Source organism: Ruditapes philippinarum, unplaced genomic scaffold (genome assembly GCF_026571515.1).
Source record: "Ruditapes philippinarum isolate M1 unplaced genomic scaffold, ASM2657151v2 ctg6644_1_1_1_1, whole genome shotgun sequence".
NCBI classification, from domain to species: domain Eukaryota; kingdom Metazoa; phylum Mollusca; class Bivalvia; order Venerida; family Veneridae; genus Ruditapes; species Ruditapes philippinarum.
Genome location: NW_026862277.1, coordinates 1 through 16,408, shown reverse-complemented (window position 1 = coordinate 16,408; position 16,408 = coordinate 1). Strand labels below are relative to the sequence as shown.

At 32.4% G+C, this 16,408-nt stretch overlaps 1 protein-coding gene across 1 annotated transcript; it reads right to left on the bottom strand.

Annotated features, from left to right (window-relative positions):
- Positions 1–3,219: 3,219 nt before the first annotated feature.
- Positions 3,220–12,382, bottom strand: LOC132718534 (uncharacterized). The gene is made up of 2 exons (XM_060702246.1): positions 11,953–12,382; positions 3,220–7,873 (listed from the first exon to the last, which is right to left on the bottom strand). The coding sequence occupies exon 2, from the start codon at positions 7,870–7,872 to the stop codon at positions 5,791–5,793; it is 2,082 nt and encodes a 693-aa protein (XP_060558229.1). The 5' UTR covers position 7,873; positions 11,953–12,382; the 3' UTR covers positions 3,220–5,790.
- Positions 12,383–16,408: the final 4,026 nt, after the last annotated feature.

Here is a 16,408-nt window from a genome sequence, read left to right as displayed (position 1 = left end):
CTTATACCCCCCTCCTAACATGTTTGCCAACCGGGATGTCAAGGCCCTGTGGGTTTTTGTTTTTAAGTCCACAGTCCCATCATTAGCTATTATTTCGGGCTCGGGTTTTAAACCAAATCTGTTTAACAGGACATTCTTTATGAAATTGTCCTGCCGTTTATGGGCTGATCTGCTTTTATGATTGGTTTTACTTTTAACCAAACTTATCAGTTCGTCTAAGCAGACCGATTTAGTTTCTGTATATCTATTATTGTCCTTTTTAACATATATAAATCTAAAGTGAACATGTTTTTTTTTATTGGCCGGAGACGTTTGGGCGGATTTATTAGCCAATGACGGAACCATAGTGATACTCTTAACCGGTGTGTCAGGGATTGACATTATCCCGGAAAGAGATAAATTGTTGTATCCCTCGGGGGATGGGTCCCTCGAAGGACTATTTAAATAAGAAGTGTGCATAGAGACCAGGGAGTCCACGTCCGTGACATCAAAGTCCCCACACTCACCCACGGTTTGATCCTTTGAACAATCCGTGGTGATGGGTGACCCTTCTGCCACCGGCGGTGACCCCCTGATCTCTCTATTATTAAGAGTGGGAGAGGAGGGGGATCGATATCCCCCCTCTCATTAGTACTCTTATTATTTTTTTAAATTTCCGGTTGATGGTTTGAATTCCTATTGGGGGTCCTGGCATCTTCCACACTCTTATCGAGTAAACTTACCTGCTCGCCATTAATAGGCGAGCATGGGGGTGTGACAGAAGGCGAGTTCCTGGGGTGGAGACCACGATCTTCCTCCTTGATCATGGCCTTCTCCTCCTTCAATATGAGCTGGGCCTTGGTCCAGCCTTCTTTTCTGGCTCGGGCAACGGCTGTAATAGCAGTGGCGCGGAAAAAGGCGACACAGCCCGTGTATGCCGCGCTATGTCCCTCACCACAATTGATGCACTTAATTGTATGTGACCCACAGTTCCTTGTGTTATGTTCCCCGGTACACCTGCCGCACCTAGTGCTACCCCTGCAAGACTTGGCCATATGACCAAAGCCCTGACAAAGATAGCCCCTGGGGGGAAGCTTAACATAAGTCTCAGTTTTGTATTTGATGGTCAGATTTTCCTCCCTCAGGTACACCTCAAGGGGGCACGCACCTGCAAAAGTGAGCTTGAGTGCTGTAGATGGCTCCCTCTTCTCTCCTATGCTGGAGTGTTGACAGGTCCTCCTCCATGGATATACCGTGGATGACAACATCATATGTTGTCTCCCCCGGCATACTTGTCACCACACATAGGATGTTGTTAATCTTAAATTTTCCAATTTTAATGCTATTCACAAGCGCTTCCTGTGATACAAACTCTAATAAAAGATTACCAGATGCCAGGGGTGTCGCCTTGATAATATTTTTAACTTTACTGTTGAGCTCTTTGGCCAGGGTCCGAACTGGTAGTGCTGTAATTTTCTTAGATAACCCTTTTAGGACCCCTATGTTCACTGACGTATTACATGATATCATTCATGATTCTTACGAGGGTCCAAAGCGCAACCAAGGACCCGCGAAAGATCCATGTGATGTCTAGATGGCCCGTGACGGGCCACCTTGACTGGCATTATTGCCAATAACTGCGGTTTGACCGCCAATTAATTTCCAATATATATTTTCTGTGTTTAATGATTTAAGATCTATTTATAATTTAAAACTCTAGTTATATTCATATACTATGTATATGATATACATTGTTATTGCACTATATAATACAACTGAATGTTATATAAAAGAACTCACTAGCCAGGTAAATAAACCAAACACACTGAAAGTCAATATGACCTGATAAATAATTTGGTAGATCAATCAAGAAACCAAAAAACAGTAAATAATAAATAATGATTGACCTATTAATTAATAAACAAATATGTGAAATATGTGAAATGAGTTAAATACTACGTATTTAACTATTATGACTACATAAACAGTAGTAAATTAGATACGTTATGAATAATTTAGAAACAAGAACAATATAAATGGTGAAGGAAAGTACGGACTGGTGTAGAACGTGACGTCTTGAAGGTAGGTGGGTGGGGAACCGCTTGGCTGACGATCGACGTTGTATAATACCATATAAAGTGAGAGAGTGCGCCGTAGACGGTTGTGATCAATAACGGATGTTGTTGTGCTTATATTGCGTAGTGTGCCTGGTGTTTGTAAAGTCTCTTATAGCGTATAACTGTAATATTATTGTAATTTAGCCTTTGTTTACAAAATGGCATCAACCGGAAACGGGTGAAAGGAGATAACTCGAGACTGGTGAGACTACGTGTAATAAAGAATATATATAAAGTGTAGTGATATATTTTGTAATTTTTGGTATTCTTTTCTACGGTCAAATAAACAAAAGTTGAATTTGGTTTGTGGCGATGGATGTTGGCAATAGTTCACTGCAAAGATTTGATTCACAATGTCAAAACTATTCTACATAATTTGAAATGAATATAAGTTGAATGAATATTACTAACTTACTAATAATATACTAATGTACTATAATATACAGATATATAGTTACAATGTAAAATATAAAAAGACATTCCATACAGCTAATTCACTCCCTTCCATTGTCCTGCAAACGTGAAGTTGCAAACAAGATCTATATTTTGCATACATATAGATCTAGATGTTAAAAATGGAATAATAATTTACTTTTCACTGAATTGATTCTTCTGAAAAAAGGATTATAACATATTGGACAATTTCTAATTCATTTTAGATTTTGACGAGGTTAATTAGCATTAAAACTATAAACTCATGCTGAAAATAGAGAAAATTCCGAAGAAATTGTTTAGATCAATTTTTATTCCCTTTTTTCTTAATGGAAGATTTTATTGTGCATAAAAAGGTAACGCATATTCGAAAAAGGTAACATTCTTAGCATACCTGTATAAGCAATTAGCAGCTACGAATGTGTTGATGATCTACGACCAAATTTATGATTTCATTTTTGATTTTATTTTCGAAACGTTTTCTTTTCATACGCCCGTGCGTATTGGCGTATCAGTAGGTGATGATCAGGTTCTTTCCGTTTTTCGTTTCGATTTAATCATGTTTCAAATGGTTTGGTCAATATACAAAAAAGGCAAATCCAATAATCACAGACAAAATAAGCAGTTTAAGGTTTAAATTTATAGGTTAACCAGTAAATTATTACAAAAACTTCCAAATGCAAAAAAAAAAAAAAAAATGACCGGAGCCATGGTTACTTTTAGTTTTATACCGTCAATGAACTGGCTCAATCAAACCAAGCCTAAAACATTTTCAATTTTGCCGTTTTGGACTTTCTTAAGGGGTTCTTATTTTCTCTATTTATGATATATCTGAAATATCAGCACTATTAAGTGGTCACACTCGCCCACAAGTAATGCAATTAATGATAAAATTCTAAAAGATCAAAAGCATCTTTGGACAGATATTTATAATCTTTAATATTGATTCTAACACTATCGGAAATTTTTCTTTATAAACATAGAAGGCCCGAAGCGTGCATTATTCTACAACAATGCACTCGCCGTTCTTATTATCTCCCTGTGTATTTTCACATTGAGGGCGCCATTTTGTTAAAAAAATCTGATAAATAAAAACAATTTTTGTCGAATTTTGTTGTGAAAACTATCTAGAATGAAAGAAAATGGTCTAACTAAGAAAATGAATCCGAACACCAATATTTTTAATTCAGTCGTTAACGCTGTACAGACGTTTAAAGTGTTGTTTACGTGACGTCACAATGTAGCGCCAAACAGCACGTGCAAAACAATCAAAATCAAGTACGCTATTTTGATGTCGCAAACGAGTTAAGTTTTACATTTATTTCACTTTTAATAATTTGTTTTTCGCTTGGAAAATTATAGACTGAAATAAAATAAACAAACAAAGTTTAATCAACGTTTTCAAAATTCGTTATTCTCAAAATGTTTCTACACACGGTAGATTTAACGACAGTTTTTTTCAACCCACTGGAACAGCCTTTAAAGAACGTTTCTAGTGGAAACTCTGAGGCGAAAACAAATTTAACCACCAAACATAAAGTCCAACTTTATAATAATTATATTTTTTCTTGACGTGTTAGAATGGAAATAGATATCAATTCTTCGTGCATTATTGTAAAATTATGCACGTTTTTCGTTCAAATGCTTTGTAATTAATCACTCAGGCCTATCGGCCTTCGTGATTATATTACTACGCATTTGAACTCAAACCGTGCATTATTCTACAACAATGCACTCAGAATTGATATCTATTTCCTAAATATACTGCTTTATCTGTCCTTGAAAGATTTAGCAGTTATTATTGAATGTCACCGAAAGTCTTTAACAAAATGAGTATGCAGTTTCCCCATTTACTTATTTTTTTTTATCTATTTCTGTCGATGTATGTTTTCGTTTTATTCCTCAAAATGTTGATGTATTTGAATCTGACGCTTATTTGTGGGCAATTTACTATATTCATAGACTCACACAGAAAATCTTTAACAGATAAATATTGAGCATATGCATACATTAGACAACAATACAGGTTACTTCCCTCACATTTTAACTACATGATACATGTATTTTAAGTGCTGATATACTATCTAACAGAACATAACTTGACAAAAAAATTTTATTGATATATTATAATAAAATGTTAGATACTGACAACATACTGGCTTTACAATGTCATTACTGAAAATATTGGATTGACCTGTTTGTAAAACACAGACAACATAAAATATATATGCAATTTTTTATGATATCATACTAAACATCTTACACAAATACATGTAACAGACTGACAAAACATTGGTTTCATATATCCATTATTTGACTTTCACATGTTTCCCAGTGCCTGACACTTCTTATAGCAAATAAGTTCAAATTGGTTTGTCCTAAATACTTCGTTGGTCAGATTATTAGTAATCATCTATTATGTGTAAAATTTTGTTTTCTGCCTTGTTAGAAATCCGTTAAAATGCCGGTGCGTTTTTTATAAAGTGTATATCTTCATCTAATATTATACAAAATGCAACAATGTAACGTTTTATTATTCATCTAAATGGACACGTATTATGTAAGATAATACTTTCACATAGATAAAAATGTTACAGTATCTGATATAACACCGACTACATACCTGAAATTACATTGTGTTTGAATTGACGGTTAATTGGCAAAATACCCCGCCCTTAATAAAGCATTGTGGTATTGCAATGATTAAACACTGATATATAATTTCAATTTAAACTGATAATGTCCGAAACTATAGAATAAGATACTTATACTAGATAGTTACTGGGCAAACATTGCGAAAATTAAAATGACAATGCATAATATATACTGTACACGTTCAGTGCTTTTTTCATCTGTCCCCCATGTCTATTTAAAGGTTTATTGTTTCTCTGTGTATTGTTATATATTCCTATTATCTTCCAAGATATCTTGTTTGCAAAACATAAAAATAAATGAACTAGTTTACAATGGCCAAGTTTTTCCAAAAGGTTTCTTTCCTGTTGAATGTAAAAGTCTTTTTGTGGCAATCAAAGCATTTTGCTTGGTTATGAATAGTTTATCGTAACCATACCTACGCTGTGGTTATGTAGGTAAGCTGTGTATGCCCTTAAACATATAACTTATGATTCTAATTATAAACGGTTGCTAACAGTCTAAATATATGACATTTTTCAGAATTCTGTCTACTTTGTATCTTTAAGGACACCAGAAAGCATTCCAAAGTATCTTCCGTGCGGTGTTCTTGTTCCAAAACAAGTGAAATCTAGTTATTGATCAATTTGTTTAACAGCTTACAAATATGGAGTTTTGCCGAATTATTTCGTCCTCTAATCTGAAAGGAACGCGCATAACATTTGAAAGCATTGCCTAGATTATTCTCTTGTTCCATACACTGGCCTAGAAGATTGAGTGCTGTTTCCCTATGTCCGAGATTTGGTTCAACATCAATTGTTCTAGCAATGTTAGAGAGAGTCTTCCGTTTATCATCTTGTCTTCCTAGCCGGGAATATGTCTTGTACTGCAAAAAATAGAGATAAGGGAGAGAATCTACAACGGCCATGTCCATCAATTTATCATCTTCACTTCTGTAAGCAAGGTCTTCCTGTGTTGATCTAAACATTTCATGTTGAAGTTCTAATGGACAACAGTTAATTTCACATCGTATAAAACAGACACATGATGCCGTTATATCTTTAAGCAGTGTGTATTCTTCACTTGATTCATAACATAATCTCTGGAAACTTTCTCTTGTTCGAGCCTTTTTGAAATCGTAACACCCACACATTGGTTCAACAAGACTAAGATTATAAAACTCCTCAATATTTTTCAGGACCAGTTCAGTCCTCTCAATATCTCCATTACAATAGAACATTGATGCTAGTTTCAGTTTGCCAGATGCTACATCAGAGTCAAGTCCTAATGACATGAATGAAAGCGCCTTCTTGTATGTTAAATGGTCTTGTTGGTTAATGATTAAAGATGCTAGAATAGACCCAAGTGTACTGCATAAATGTCGTGTTATTAAACGGTAAGCTTTTTTATTCTCATTTTGGTGATTTGCAATAATTGTTAAAAGTTTTTGCGTGGCAAGTCTTGGTGATAAATCATTGGTTTCACGTAAGAAGAATATGAAACTTGCATTCATAAAAAGGGCAGTTACTCCTAGCAAAAGTCCAGCAATTCTAGTTGGTATAACATGTTCATTTATTTGTATAAAACTGTTTAAACTTGATTTTAGATATAAACCAAAGTTGTCGCATTTAATTTCGAGTAATGCCCTTCCATTACTTTCGATCACATAACGAAGAGTTTCAAGTATTAACGGCTTCGATTCCGGAGAAAATCGCCCGCTCATTAAGTTGTTTTGTGTGATGAAGAAATGAGGACAGTATTCATTTTGTACACAACTGTAAAGTGTTGATAAACAAAAAGATAGACAAGTAAAGAGGGTATTTTCCTTCCATGTGTCAGATCTTGTATATGAAATACAATGTATCAAAACGGTTTTACACATGAAACTTGAAATCCTGTCGGGGAACATTTGAGTAATAAAAGTTTTCAGTATCATTTTCATCAAAACATAACATCTGATTTGTGTTATGTTTAGATTAAACATTAAAAATCTCTCTGCAAATGATGTGGATATTCTCCATTCAAATGCTTCATTTGTACTTCCTGATTTTCCAACGCCTACAACAAAACATCGTGTGTTATTGCAGTACTGTATCATATCACTTGTAGGCCAATGCTCTTCTCTATGTTGATTTAGCCAATGCCCTGCCTGAACTGGTCTTACGTGACATGGAAAGGCTGGAACGAGATCATTATCTCTGACTCCAGGAACATTTTGCAAAGAATGAGCAGGGCCATTTCGTACTACATTATGTAAACCAGTAAACATTGTATTTTTTAACAATATTCTCCCCATTCTGTCCCTGTATGTATTGTCATCAGTTTCAACTACGAGCGGCAGTGGAACATCATCTCTTAGCTTTTGTAACAAACAATATCCTGGTGAGACATTCTCATCTTGTATCATCAAAAAATTACGTTTACCATATTCCCATTCACTTCGGTCTTGAATCACATTAAATTTGTTCAAAGATATAAGACTATCTGTGTCAGAATGTAATCCTGGAGTTGTTGTACCTTCTATTGTACTACCGAAAAAGAACACATTCTTATCATTACCGCATAGCTGGTGAATTACGGTCAATAGTGATTCATTCAGTAGCATTGATATTCTTCTTCTTTTCATCACTATCTTCTCGTTTACACCAATCATATCCATCACTTGAGACATTTTAAGTGATAAATTGTGAGCGTAATCTGGTATGCTCGACATTCTGAAATAAAACAGAAATTCATTTTATTCATAAAAAGTTCTGTATTTCTTAATACAAAACATTAGAACATATGTTTTCACAATAAATAAACAACAATTAATACTTTGATAAAGATCCCTGCAAAACACGGAAGTGACACATTCAAATAATATATTTATAAAGTATATTTTTTAAGTGATGTAACTTTTTATAAAGGCTTATAAAATCAAACAAAAAAGGGTATTAAAGTGATATATATGTTTATATGGAATGCCGGTAGGGACATGCCAATTTGCTTATTTGCCAATTGCTGAATTGCTTATTTGCTAATTGCCGATTTGCTTATTTGCCAATGGCTGATAGGCTTAATGACAAATTTGCTTATTTGCCAATTGCTGAATTGCTAATTTGCTTATTTGTTAACCACTGGTTTACGTATTTGCTTATTTGCCTATTGCTAATTTGCTTTCTTGCAATAGAAAAAGTTTACACTGTGCCGGAAGTATATGGAACATCTGACTATCGACAACCAGTTGAGTCAGATCTGTTAACTTTTTACCAACAGTATTCTTGTAAAATTCAGTGTTTTTCCAAGAAAAAACTGTTGGTCAATGAATTTAGTTGCAGTGATGCCTACGCAGATATATGTCTACAACTGATGGCTGACATGTCATTGAGAACACAGACGCTTGGGGTTCAGATCCCGTACCCCAACGTGATACGTGCCCCTGTAAACCACTCTATTTAAAATATTTTTGATATCTAAACACGAATTGGACATCGTTTAAAAACTGGTTTTCAAGCAGTTTTTACATTATACCGGTATGAAAAAATACCATATACCACCAAGTCTCAATAAAGTACTTAATGGTTTTATCGTTGTAACAAATGTCCAATTTGTATTTAAATAAATATTAAAATAGTTTTGATATAGTGTTTACAGACGCGTATCACGTAATGGGCAGGATCTGACCCGCCAGCATCTGTGCTTGAGAATGCCTTATAATGTGTTGCAGCTATATATCTGTTTGTGCAGCTTAAGTCAGAGATTGGTGGCATAATAAACACTTGATTAGTCATATATAAGTGAAAAATATTGGTTAAAGATTGAAAATAAAAGAACTTGAAAACAAAACTATTTATTATTTTATGGCATATAAAATGTCGTTATTCTCAGCAGATTTGTCACAGAGGGCCTCATTTTAGTGGTACGAACACATAGTATCACAAATGATACATTTGGTGCATGCTTAACACGGGTGTTTGTCTTTGCACTTAAGCAATAGGCTTCGTTTTTAGCTCTGTTAAGATTTTGAGATCACTTATGTCAGTGTGTGCATCAACATTTTTTGCTTTGGTTCAATGGTTTTGAAATTTGGTCACACTTTTTCCATTTTTTTCATATTTGTACATTTTACATGCTATCAGGTGACCATGACCATGATCATGACCTAGGGTTATAATGGACAAAGCCTCTTTGAATATTGTGTATGCATGCTGCCTATTTAACGCTTATGTGAAGTAACAGTTAGATATACGCAATAGTAACAGAGATATGACAGAAAAAACAAAGGTTTCTCAGTACAATACATTGGTGACCTTGACATTCAGTATATAACGGGCACAGCTTCTTCATGTACTTTGTATGCATGCTTGTAACGCAAAGTTTATGCAAAGTCTGCAGTAAGATGCATGAATCAGCAAAAGTAACAGAGATATGACAGAAAAAACAAGTTACTAAGAATAGCATCCCTATTCTCTGAATAGTGGAGCTAAAACGGAAACTCAAGATAATTAAAAAAAAAACAACTACTTTCTGAAACTGAATTTATTTTTTTTCGAAATTGATTAAAATGTATCCATCTGTCTTTCTACCTATATTCTAGGTAATGATGGATTGATCATAATTGTCACAAGTTATAATTAACAAAACCTTATAAACATAATATAACATGATATAGGTTCATGAGCTTGAAATAAAGTCTATAAAGACTTGTTATTTTATATCAAACAAGAACTTAGCGAGTCGGACGTGTCGCCTGACAATAGCATAAAAAATTATGTATACATGTATAAGCAAATAAGCAATTAGCAAATAAGCAAATTGGCAAATAAGCAAATTGGCAAATAAGCAAATTGGCAAATCAGCAATTAGCAAATAAGCAATTAAGTAGTTGGCAAATAAGCAAAGTGGCATGTCCCTACCGGCATTCCGTATGTTTAACTTACATTGAAATTGTACAATACAAACACGAAAGTTGGAATTTCCAGTGGTTCACACCTTAATTGGACAGGTTGAATGGTACTTAATATTGAATCAATAAAGTACTATTTTTTGGTGAAATTACACCTTACTTTTAAATTGAATATTTTACAGACAATTTAAAAGTAATAATGGCTCTATGGCGGCTTTCTTTCCTAGGATTAAATTAAAATTGTGGGATCATATAAAGAAACTTTAAAACTATCTCTTTAACACATGGACATGTATTTTATTTCTTATTTATACATGAATTTATTTCGAACTTTGATCAAAGCAACAATATTAGTAAATTTAAGAAGGTATTTCATCATTTTGACATGCAGTCAAATCTTTAAGAATTTTATTATAAATAATTTAAATACATGTACAATTATTCATTTGTACTATATAATATTTTTCCCTATTTGGCATTGATCATTCTTGGATTACTCAGATAAGTATGATGTGAACAACGAAGTTAGAAATAAGTTCAAATAAATCGTTGTGTGGATCTACAAGAAAAATGTTATGAAATGCCTGGAAAATATGAAAAATTTAAATATCATGTCTATGAACAATGTGTCATTGATGAATATATTTTCTTTTATTTAAAAAAGTAGCTCATTTTCTTTCTTTTTTCTTTGGACGTCTATCATTCATACCAGCATCAATCAATTTATTCCTTATGGTGATATTGTTAACTTAATTTTTTGCTTTCTGCCATCTGTTTCTTAATGAAGAAGCTTCACGGAATCAATATCACCGGACCAAATCAACAATATATGGGTCTTGTGCAAACGTTGAGCACCTAGAACAATCATCACTGTTTACATGTGCTATACTTCCTTCAATTTGGAAATGATTCCACATTTATTTACCAACACTATATGAAGCATTAAAGGTGCGGACAACATTTCAATCCCCTCTTTTATTCATCTCGCGAGGAATAAGCCGCATTCTAAGATTATTATTCAGTATATTGAATACTTTCACACGACGATTAAAATTCTAAACAACAGCAAGGACATTCAGACATATACACCCATATAAACGCTGTCATATTCTTTATTTTCGAGGTTCACGAGGTCAACGTGCTTCACCTGTTGTCATGCATGTTAAGATCATTAACTTTTTTTGCAATTTTAAGCCATATCTTGTTTCAAATATTTGTAGACCTACATCATATATGTTTTTTTACATTTATTTTTAAGTTTGCATTGGGTAATAAATAAGGTGGACTCATTTATATGCAGTCGACAGTTGTCCGTTGTAACGTTTCCCAAAACAAGGAAGTGAATAATACGTCGTTCCGATTACTTTGAAATTCTAATATTTAACAAAGAAGATAAAGCTACTCTACCTTTCTTGTCTGATTGTATCAAACCTCTTTGTTTGAATATATCTTTTGTTGTCCGTTAGTCAGTAACTGTTTTAATTTTGAATAATTTTTCTATTAAAAAGAGCTTTTAAAAAAAATTAAATATCATTATTGAGACAACAACAAATATTCACCGAGGTAGCGCGCCTGTTATTGACACTTTAATAATGAACTGAAAATTGGCAACATCGTTGAGAGTTACATTGAGTTAAGGACACTCGTATAATAAATTTCCCTGCGATATTGGACTATGGACACTTTTCTAAACTTCAGGTATTAGAATGACTATTTTTCAGAAATATCGATATCTAAATAATTTATAATACCATCCTTATGGCAAAAAATAAATATTAACTTAAAACAACTCTTTATTAAGAAATAAATAAATATACTATAATTATACTAATTCATATCACGAATTCTTAATTGTAATTTGAATTCCTTTCCGTTAAAAAATGTTTTACATAAAAAAATAATCACCTTGTTTTTGTTAATCTTGACCAAATATTCCCGCTGATATCACCTATCACATATTATATCTGATTTATTTGAAAGACATTACTTTATTGCTACTCAATTCTTTCATGTTCATTGTTATTTATTTACAACTGTTCTGATGTTGTGCAGTCACAATTTTTCACTGTTAAATTCCCAATCAGATTAAAAACATATAAAACCTGTAAATCATAAATAATATTCTACAGTGTCTAATATTATTATGTATTGTCAGTAATATAGATTAATTCAACTGAAGAAGCCGTCCTCCCATGATGTGATGTATTTATTTAATCAGTTGTTAAAATCATATTTGTTTGTAATTCAATGATCAAAGAACTGAAACAAAGTTTCAAGTTACTTAAAGCTACATTAAAATGCGTCATAGTTGCGTGCAAACATCTAAAAAATTATATCATTACATCGGACAATGTATTATGATACTAGTAGTTATATAGCGTTTACAAACTTCAATTATACAATGACTGTATCGTATGTTACAAATGATGATCACTTTCGGTTTCAGCAGGCTGATGTGGCTCTATACTTGTAGATGTATGTTTCTAAAAGTACTAAATAGTCCACCTCTTGATAGAATACCAATTGTTTTTATTGATTATTGTTTGTGTTTTAAGATCTACATTTTGTTATTTTGAAGAATGGAAAATATTCGTAAAATAAACAATTAAATAAATAAATTAAAATTTAAATAAATTCAAAACTTTTAACACAATAAATAAATAAATATTCAACTTTAAGATGAAGTTTGTCTCCTATTGACATTAAAGAAAAAACGAAAATGAATTAAAGATAGACAATATTGTAATATATTCCTTTAAACTGAAAGAAAACTTATTTTCATAAACAACAGTGAGATATACAAGAAAATTTGTGTTCAGATGATATATAGATGATATTGAATTGAATAAATGTAATCTTAATAATACATTGAACGAGTTGAATAAAATTTTATTATGCGAGCCTTTAGCGAAGAATTTTCTACATGATTTTAATGGACTGTTAGAGAATGTAAATTGCTACATTCTTATGTTCAAAATTAAGATAAAATTTCTGGTTCTGGCCATTGAAAGGAGAAGAATGATGAAAAAATATATTGAGAACGTCTTTGATTTAGGATGTTACAAGAATATTATTCTTGCAAAATTATTGAATACTAATGATTAATTAATTTGTTTAACGGCTAACAAATGTAGATTTTTGTCTATATTTCCCTTTTTCTAATCTAAAGCGATAGAGCATAACATATGGAATCATTATGCTTTTATTGTTTTCTTCCATACACTGTCGTATACTGTTGAATGCAGGTTTCCATATGCCCAAGATTTGGTTCAACATCAATGTTTCTGACAAGACTCACTCAAGCTTCGATCATTTTATTTTTCAATAGTACCCTCTCCATTCTGTCTCTATACGAATGGTCATTAACATCAGCTACTTCTGGCAAAGGGACACTTTAAATAATATTTTAAGAAATAATAGCATTGGGAGATATTCTTATCCTCTAGGATCATCAACAAATAAACATTGCAAGTAAGACACTAAGACCCCTTGACTTCTCGACCCCTTAGGATATTTAGATGACTCTTAGAACCCTGGAACTCTTAGACACCTTAACATTCATCCCAGTTTTGTATCTCATTAAATCATAAGATTTGTGTGAAGATAAGATAATCCGTGTCAGGTTTTAGCCCAGGAGTTGTAGAACCTTCTGATATACTGCCAAAGCAGTACACATTAGCACTACATTGTATCATCCATTAGCTGAATAGTAAGTATGTGTAATTGATTCATTTTGTATCAACAAAAATCTTCTTTTCATTTTTATCATCTCGTTTACACCAATCCGAGCCATCCCTCAAAGCGAAAAATTATGAAAGTAATCTGGTATTCTGGCCATCCCCAAACGAAACTGAAATAAACACTATTTTTATTTTTTTAAATTCTGATAAAATCAACACAAATAAGTTTTAATAATAAACACGAATCCTTACGCGATTAAAACGTGGCGAAACTGCGTACACTAAAAGAAAAAAACTATCCAAAGTAGATATTGATGTCCAAATAAATTTCCGGAGAGAGTAAAACAGGCGTTGCTCATATTTTAAATTGTATTTCTTCATAAACATTATATGAAACGTCATACATTAGATTTTTTTATTTCGAATTTTGTCATAAGACAAAGAGATAACGCGATATCGATTGCTATACTTGTGACACAATTTGTACGATACTTAAAGCTAGCAGGAATTAGCATTTCAAAACATTTTCGAATGTTGGCTAAAGCCACGTATTAATATAATATGAATACAAGTGACGATAAAGGCGTCTCTCTGATGTTATGTTTATAATGATAATAATGACGGATAAAATGGTGATATGATGAATTGAAACAAACTCATATTATGCCACCTTTTTGAAAATGCTTATATGAATGTACCATCAATATTAATGATATACTGTTGAAAAAGTGAACGGAAACGATGATATCTTAATTTTATTATATTACCTAAGAAAAAACTTTACATGTAAATATATCTTAGTCTATGTACTTTTGCCAGATTACTGTACTGTTTGGCAGCTTATTGATATTTATAACAAAATTAGTAAGCTATTCTATTTGATAATTAAGAATCATCATGCTTTCTACTTTGTGATATCTCAAAAGCGTTTGGTCGAGTTTGGCACAAATGTATTTACTTCAAATAAAAGGGTATAAAGCTTTACCTGATGAAATTAAGATATACATTTTTATTATTTTGCAAAAAGTCTTATGGTTTAATCACGACCGATTTTTATCATAAAATGTCCCTTGTTATTTATACACATACATAGTAATTAAAAACAGATTAACATGTTTCGGAACGAAAATATTATCAATCATGCTAGTTTTTACTTTAATTTCATTGTAGATTTTGTGCCATTTGTTCTAATTGAAAAGACCATATTGAAAAACTTTTATCAAATTAAAGAGAATCAATTTGCTTAAAAGTATTAAGCCACATCAGCCTGCTGGAAACCGTGATCATTATTTGCAACAAGTACAGAATCATGCTAGCATGCTTGAACCGAAAGAAATTACATTTGCAATAAGTATAGACCCCAACCCCGGCCGGCTAAAAATGATCATCTTTTAAATAAAGTATAGAGCATCCCTTCTGCTGAAAAAAAAGCTAAAACCTTTCCACAAAAAACCCACCACCCGCGACGTAAAAGTGATCATATTTTCTCAATTATCTGCCGGGGTTGCTGAAACCCAAAAAAACTTCTTTAATACAAAAATAGAGGGAGGGGCCTGCTGAACCGAAATTTTATATCCTTCCTTGAATTTAGGCCAGGCCAGCTTTAGAAACCGAAAACTAAAAATGATCGGCTTGCCCCTTTGTAGGTAGGTTGAAAAAAATTGTTTCAACATTTGCTACAAAAAAAATAGGCCAAACTGCAAAAGAAAAATCGCCTTTTGCAACGAGGGTTTTGGCAGGCAATCTCTAAGGGGATATCGGCTTTTTTTATTATGAGTGTTCGCCGGTCGTTTTTTTTGGGCCCAAAGATGGGCAATTCGATTGAAAGTTTAAATTAAAAATTTAAGGGGAAATTTAAACTTTGACTGTATTGTTTTACAAAGTTATTAAAAAAAACTCAAGTAATATATTGAATGTAAAAGAAGAAACGAAGTTTTAAAGTGAAATGTTTTTAAATAGTTCAAAGTTATTTTCTTTTTTGAAAAAAAAAAAAAGCCCGGTTTGTTTTTGTAAAAAAAGGGTTTTTTTCCTTTTTTTACAAGTTTAGCTCTTTCTTTTTTTATTTTTTTTTTTGTTTCGCAATAACTTAACGTGAGATATATCAAGGAAAATATCTTTTTAAAAAGATTGTAGACTTTAATCAAACAAACAGCTTTAAATTTTTAGTTTTTTACGATATTATTTAAGCCTAAAATGTAGTATCGCATGATCATTTTAGCTTCCTTTTAAAAATTTTATGATCCGTATTCTATGTCAATGTTGTAGACCATAAATATTACCTTTAAACATTTTTGTTCTCAACATCTAGTTCCTCTCATTTCCATTTCGAAATATTTAAAGTTATTACATTACGAAGTTAAACATGCCTCACCGCCTCATAAAGCATGTTGGGTATAAACAGACTCAGCCAACTTTGTAAATCTAAAGTCGGCGAAAATAAAATATATGGTTATACATTGTTTCTCGTTGTACATTAGTCTATGTTTTAAATGATTGATATAGTGAGAACTACGTATAATAAAAAGAAATTATTATATATAGTGTAGTGATATTTATTTTGTGAATTACTGGTATTCTTTTTTTACGTCAAATAAAACAAAAGTTGAATTTGGTTTGTGGCGATGGATGGCCAAAGATCTGAAAATTCACAGTGTCAAAAACTATTCTACATAAATTTGAAA